Source organism: Corvus brachyrhynchos, unplaced genomic scaffold, assembly GCF_000691975.1.
Source record: "Corvus brachyrhynchos isolate BGI_N302 unplaced genomic scaffold, ASM69197v1 scaffold21, whole genome shotgun sequence".
Classification (NCBI taxonomy): Eukaryota; Metazoa; Chordata; class Aves; order Passeriformes; family Corvidae; genus Corvus; species Corvus brachyrhynchos.
In genome coordinates this window covers 1,320,338-1,326,898 of record NW_008236924.1, presented here as the reverse complement: position 1 = coordinate 1,326,898, position 6,561 = coordinate 1,320,338, and the positions used below count along the sequence as shown (strand labels likewise).

At 54.3% G+C, this 6,561-nt stretch overlaps 1 protein-coding gene across 2 annotated transcripts in view; it reads left to right on the top strand.

The window, feature by feature from the left end:
- SPARC (secreted protein acidic and cysteine rich) overlaps positions 1–3,086 on the top strand; it is a 9,662-nt gene extending 6,576 nt beyond the window's left edge. For both annotated transcript variants that reach the window (XM_017728121.1, XM_017728120.1), the window contains 6 exons: positions 390–520; positions 702–822; positions 1,010–1,143; positions 1,303–1,451; positions 2,040–2,188; positions 2,385–3,086. In XM_017728121.1, the coding sequence (XP_017583610.1) occupies positions 390–520; positions 702–822; positions 1,010–1,143; positions 1,303–1,451; positions 2,040–2,188; positions 2,385–2,413 (713 nt within the window). In that variant the 3' untranslated portion in view covers positions 2,414–3,086. The remainder of the gene's footprint in view (positions 1–389; positions 521–701; positions 823–1,009; positions 1,144–1,302; positions 1,452–2,039; positions 2,189–2,384) is intronic.
- Positions 3,087–6,561: the final 3,475 nt, after the last annotated feature.

Genomic DNA, 6,561 nt, shown 5'->3' with positions numbered 1-6,561 from the left:
TTCCCTGCCCTCCTGCTGGCAGGGGCACCATCCCCTCCCTGTGTGGGGGAGTTTAAGCCACCCCAAACACTGAGGGGCTCCTTTGGGAAGGGCTGTAGCACAAGGACAATGCCAGCCTGGATGCACATTTAAAGCAAAAGAGGCACATGGCCTCTTCCAGCCCTGGGCTCTCTGTAAGCCCATTTTTGCAACAGAAGAATGGCTAAAGAAAGGAGTCCAGGATTAGCTCGAGGGCTAGCATGGACTTCTGGAAACCTTCACATCTTCCTGGTGTGAGAATAGATGCTGGGGGCTGTCCCTGGCGAAGTCTCTGTCTTCCCTCTGTGCTGAGGTGCGCTGAGCATCTCATGGGAGGTGAGCATGTGGCTGGCTCTGACTTTGCTCCCCTCCTGCTGCAGACCCCTGCCAGAACCACCACTGCAAGCACGGAAAGGTGTGCGAGGTGGATGACAACAACTCGCCCATGTGTGTGTGCCAGGACCCCTCCAGCTGCCCCACCACCGCCGGCGTCTTCGAGAAGGTGAGGGCAGCAGCTGCTGGGTGGCCCAGGGCAGGGAGGGACCCACATGGGCTTTGCCAGATGGAGACAGAGTCAGGGTGGCTGGTGAAGAAGGAGCCATTGCCCACCCCAGGAAACAAGTCAGACATCTCGTTTGGAGGCTCTCCCTGCCTCTCACGCAGCATCTGCCCTTCCTGTGCAGGTCTGTGGCACTGACAACAAGACCTACGACTCCTCCTGCCATTTCTTTGCCACCAAGTGCACCTTGGAGGGAACCAAGAAGGGACACAAGCTGCACCTGGACTACATTGGGCCTTGCAAATGTAAGTGGGGCCAAACCCTCAGACAACGGGATCCCTAACTGGGCACACCCCCACCATGTTCACAGTTTGAGGGAGAGCAAAGGTCCTGGCAGGCTCGGGGCTGAGGTGGGAGGGCACTGGGGCTGCATGTCCAGGGTGTGGAGCTGCATGTCCAGATGCTGCACTGACAACTGTGTATGACTTGCAGTCATCCCTGCCTGCCTGGACACAGAGCTCACCGAGTTCCCCCTGCGCATGCGGGACTGGCTCAAGAACGTGCTGATCACCCTGTACGAGCGCGACGAGGACAACAACCTGCTGACCGAGAAGCAGAAGCTCAAGGTGAGGGACAGGGGAGGCAGTTCACCCCTGCAACGGAGCCAGCACAGACAGGGAGCCTGTCCACAGTGACCTGTGGGATCCCTGTAAAGTCCCTCCCAAGGTCCCCCCTTGCACCCCATTTCCCTGCTGACAAGGTCTCCCTGGCCTCTCCCATGGCAGGTGAAGAAGATCCATGAGAACGAGAAGCGCCTGGAGGCTGGTGACCACACCGTGGAGCTCCTGGCCCGGGACTTTGAGAAGAACTACAACATGTACATCTTCCCCGTGCACTGGCAGTTCGGGCAGCTGGACCAGCACCCCATTGATGGGTGAGTGCCAGCAGAGCAGGACAGAGACCCCACCATTTCTTGCCCAAGGATCAGAGTGATTCGGCAGTAGAAGGTGCCAAGGCAGGCTGGAGATGTGACATAAGTGGGTGGCTGGTGGCAGAGTCACATCTTGCAGAGGTTGTGGCAAACCAGGCTGGGGTAGAGGCACCTTTGCCTCCTGCAACCAGCTCTTCTGCAGGCCTCCCCCAGCCCCAGCTGCTCCCACCTCCCTTGGGTGTGGAGTTTCTCTCTTCTCAGATTTACTGTTCTATGATAGTCCCCCAAAATATCATAGTCCAAAGGCCCCGGGATAACTGCAGCAGCTGAGATAGCAGCTGCTGGCTTAGCTGTGGGCTGGAGATGGGCATGAGAGTGATCACACACGTGGGCCTGTGGGGTGGGGGCAGCTGGCAGGGACCCCCAGCTGGTGGCTATTTCATGACCAGCACAGCCAGCTGCAAAGGCAGACACCAGTCTTGACCCTGGTGACACTTAGAGGCTGATACTGGGAGGGCACTGGGACAGCAGCCAAAACAGAGAGCTGGGGCGAGCATCTGCCCTCCTGTGACCACGTGGTCACCTTGGCAGGTACCTGTCCCACACCGAGCTGGCCCCGCTCCGTGCCCCCCTGATCCCCATGGAGCACTGCACCACTCGCTTCTTCGAGGCCTGCGACCTGGACAACGACAAGTACATCGCCCTGGAGGAGTGGGCCAGCTGCTTTGGCATCAAGGAGCGTAAGTGCTGAGGAGGGCAGGAATGGGGGTGGAGGGGAGACTGAAGAGCACCCCCAGAGCCCCCACTCTGGCTGAAGCAATGCATTACAGCCTGCCCTGGGTGAGGGAGAGCAGGGGGGAGTGGGGAGGGTGCAGGAACAGTGGGACCCTGGCACCATCCACCTCCTGACTTTGTCTCTCTCTTTTCCTTCCACAGAGGACATAGACAAGGATCTTGTGATCTAAACGCTCGCCTTCCTGCTCTGCTGCCAACTTTGTCATGTTTTAACCTTCCCACTTCCTTTGGTTTTTAAATTGCTTTTGTTTTGTTTTGTTTTTCCCCTGGGAACAAGGTGCTAATATAGGTCTAAACATATGTAGTAACGGTGCTAAGAGAAATAACAGTCCTCCTTCATAGCCTTATCTATCACCACTAGATTACTCACCCAGCTGTTTCCACATGTTCTTACCAGCCTTTTCTCTCTCTGATGTGTCTTTACCGCGGACTGTTCCTGTGCTAAATATCCGCTCTGCGTTGGCATCCGCTCTCGGATCAGCTTCTCCTAACTTCTCGCTAACAGCACGTTCCTGGACATGTCAGACACAAAACCCTGTCAGCTGATTCACCGCCCCAGTCACAGATGCCAGCGAGGGAAGGCAGAGCCAGAGGATGTAGGAGGATTGGGCTCTCAAGCAGAGCAGCTGCAGGTGACATTGTGGCCACCCAGCTCATGGTAGGAAGGATGGAGAGGGGTGAGAAAGACGGAGTGGTAGGATTTTGTTTTCCCTTTTTTTTTTTTTTATTTTTCCCTCCCATTCCCAGGGCTTGAATTTAGCAGTTATTGGGCACAAAAAAAAAAAAAAAAAGAGAAATCAAACAAGTGAATAGGGAAGTGCACAGAATTTCAAACAAGTAAGATGAAATGATTCCCAACCTGTAAAATCGTCTTCAATAATAAAGGTTTGAAAGTGCTACAAGCTTCACCATCACTCAATGACCACGCTGCTGTCGTGTTTTCTGTGCTAGATGGGGTGTGTGTGGCTCACCTTGACCTTGTGATTCAGCTGTAGGTGAGATAAAGCTCTTGGCTCTCCCCAGATCACCGTGCCCATAAGCACTGCTCACCCCTCTGCCTTGGCTGTGCTTAAATTCCAGCCCTGCTCTCCCAGGGAAGCCGTGTCACACTTGGAAGGAATGTTTCTGCCCAGAAAGTGGCATATTTGCCACATGCTCGAGGGAAAGGCTGTAATATTTTTTTCCTCTTGTGGATTTAAGGGATGCAAAGGATGGAAGGGAAAAGGTATTTGGATTTTGCTTTATAAGAGAGGGTCCTGACAGGAGCAAAGTGATGGTTAAATCTCCCAGGCTGAGAACTCTTTTTTTACCTCTGAATGTTCCCCGTGCCTTATATTATTAAATTCCTGCCACAGTGTGAGCAACCTCATGAGTCTCTGTAATAAAAAATATTGATTTGAAACACTGACAATAAACCAGACTGCAATGTTCCTCTGTTTCATCCCATCCTGGTGAGGGGGGTTGCCCCCTCAACACCAACCTCATGGGTTCAAATTGTTACCACAGGTCTCCCAGCCCCAGAAAAGGTTCTGGTCCAAGGTAAGCTGAGGTGCTTCTGCCCATTCCAGCCCATCACTGCAAAGGGCTTGGGGAATATCAGATGAGTAGCATGTGGGTGGAGATGGGGTCACTGCAGCAGCCAGCACAGACACTCATGTGGCTCTCAGGCCCTTGCTTTCATCAGCAATAAGATCCCTGGGAAAGGCAAAAAGGCACAACAGTAGGAAAATAAACACCCCCATTTGCATGGGCTAAAAATAGCCAAGTTGCAAGAGCTCTGGCTCAGCTGTGAGGTCCCTGTTGACAGCCCCTGTGGGATGAGCTGCGCTCCCAGTGGAGCTGTCGGGTCAGATCCTGCACAGGGTCACTCCCAGCTGCCCAGAGCCCTGGGCAGATCCCACAGGAGACAGTCACTCTGCAGTGTATTGCCAAGGTGTTTCACCCCAGTGGGAAAGCTGTTGCCCAGAGTGGCCAGGGGAGGGTTTTCTACCCCTGCCTTGAAGCACAGCACCCATTCCACCTGGCCACACTGCTTCCCAGGGCTGTTAGCCAAAGGGGGGTTCTCAATGGAGACACAGTGAGTGTCTCCCCACCACGGGAGCAGCCTCTGCGAGCAGACCTGACACAGAGAGGGGCACCACCACCCATGACCCCTGCAAGAGCCAGCTGGATGTGACCCACCTCCAGGCCTGGAGAGTTGTTGAGAGAAGGTTTGGGCAGGAGAGAGGACAGGAAGACAGGCAGGGGCTGGAGAAGATCAGCCATCCTGTGCAAGCCTGCTTTCCAGTCACTCCCTCTCAGCCAGAAACCCTCATTCCACTCCCCCGCCAAGATGCAGCTGCATTCTTTCCAGCTCAGCCCTCTGCCAGCGCTGCCGGACAGGCACCGGAGCTTCCTGTGCAAGGGAAGGCTTTCCAGCCTTCCTGTCCCCTGCCTTCAGTGCAGGAGTCAGCTCTAAGTCCCAGCAAGCTCAGGAAAGCCAGCAGGAGAGCTGGTTATCACAGCTCTGGAAGGTGATCCATCTCCAGGGCCATGTCCCATCCCATGGGACAATACCCATGTCCCAGCAGTCTGGCAGAGCCCAAAGGAGCCAGTCCAGTGCTATAACAACGTGCAGCTGCCCTGGCTTTAACTGAGCATCAGAATGAGCTCAGGAGGTTGAAGCTGGGGCTCTCTTAACCCTTCGAAGGTCACAGCCTGAAGTATCAAGTGGCTGGAATTTCACTGCCTTGGGGCAAATGCCATACAAGGGGTTATGTCAGGACTTGAGGAATAAGCTGGCCTCTTTGAGCTTTCAGACCTAGACAGTCAGCAAGGGTGGAACAGAACAGCCCTTTCCCTGTTAGAGCCAAAATGGAGCCTTCCCGTGCCTGTACAGCAGTAATGAAACTCGCCTGTACTTTCCGAGTGGAAATTCTCCCTGTGGTTAGTGCTGACTGAGGACACAGTTTGCAAACCCAAAAAAAAAAGGAAATAGAAAAATAATAGAGAGATCTGGATCCAAAGCCAGCATCAGCCTGACCCGAATGCTACAGTGCATCTGCAGAGATGGTTCATTTTGGTGCAGTTACTCGCTGAGCCATGTCCTGCACTCAAGAGAGGAAAGATGGGACAGACAAAGATTTCTGTAGAGATTCGTGCCGTCCTCTCTGTTTTCCTGACCCTTACTTTTGTAAGAGAAACAAACTGTGGCATGAATACTGCATTAAGCTTTGTGGATTAAAGGTACAAAATGCAGGTGATGAAAAAGGTGACAAGCCAGGCATCACCGTGACTACTCCAGCCACACACCTGGAGACAGCCTGGACTCAGAGCCTCACTGTCTGCAAGGTGTGGCTGCACCTGGAGCTGCTTCTACTCTAGCTAACAGTGACACTGGAAACCCATGGAATTAAACTCATCCTACAGCAGAGAATCATGGAATCACAGAAAATTCTGAGTTGGAAGGGACTCACAAGGATCATTGAGTCCAACTCCTGGGTCTGCACAGGACAACCCCAAGAATTACACCACGTGCCTGAGAGGCTTGTCCAAATGCTTCTTGAGCTCTGTCAGGCTTGGTGCTGTGACACTCCCCTGGGGAGCCCCTTCCAGTGCCCAACACCCTCTGGATATTCAATAATATCCAACCTAAGCCTCCCCTGATACAGCTTCATGTCATTCCCTCAGGCTCCATGCTGGTATTTCACCCAGGTTCAAGTCTCCTCAGCTAAAATCAGCCCTGCAAAGGAAGATTGAACCATATAACTGAGGGCTTTGACCCGTGTTCAGGTACGCAGGGTGGTGGGGTTGATGGACCTATCATTCCCGGTGGGAATCTCACACACGGGTCTCTCTCCCAGCAGTTCAAGCACACCCAGAATTGCTGCTGAGGGGGGATCTCATCATGGGTCCCCCAGTGCCAGGATCACCTCCACCCCTCTGCCCTGCTCCAGCTTGTGGCGCAGCTTCCAAACTGCCCATATCCCTGCGGAGCATCCTTTTGTCTTAAAATCTCTTACGTATTTCAAAGATGGACAAATTCAGTAAAATCTTGCCCAACCTCCAGCAAAGAGACAACACCAGGGGAAACACTTCCAGGGACGCATCTCCCTGCGGCCGGCCTGGACGGAGGGCAGAGGGGAAGGAAGCGAGCACCCCTCTGCCCCTCGAAACTGTGAGAGGCGCGTCCTCTTCTTCCTGCTCCTCCTGCTCCTCCTGCTCCATCCCCAGCGGCGGCAGCGTTTTTTTTCGGGGCGCGGTGCGGCGGGCAGGTTGTCCCGGGGCTGTTCGGGCGCCGGGCGGGAGGACGGACCCGCTCCCGCATCCCTCAGCCGAG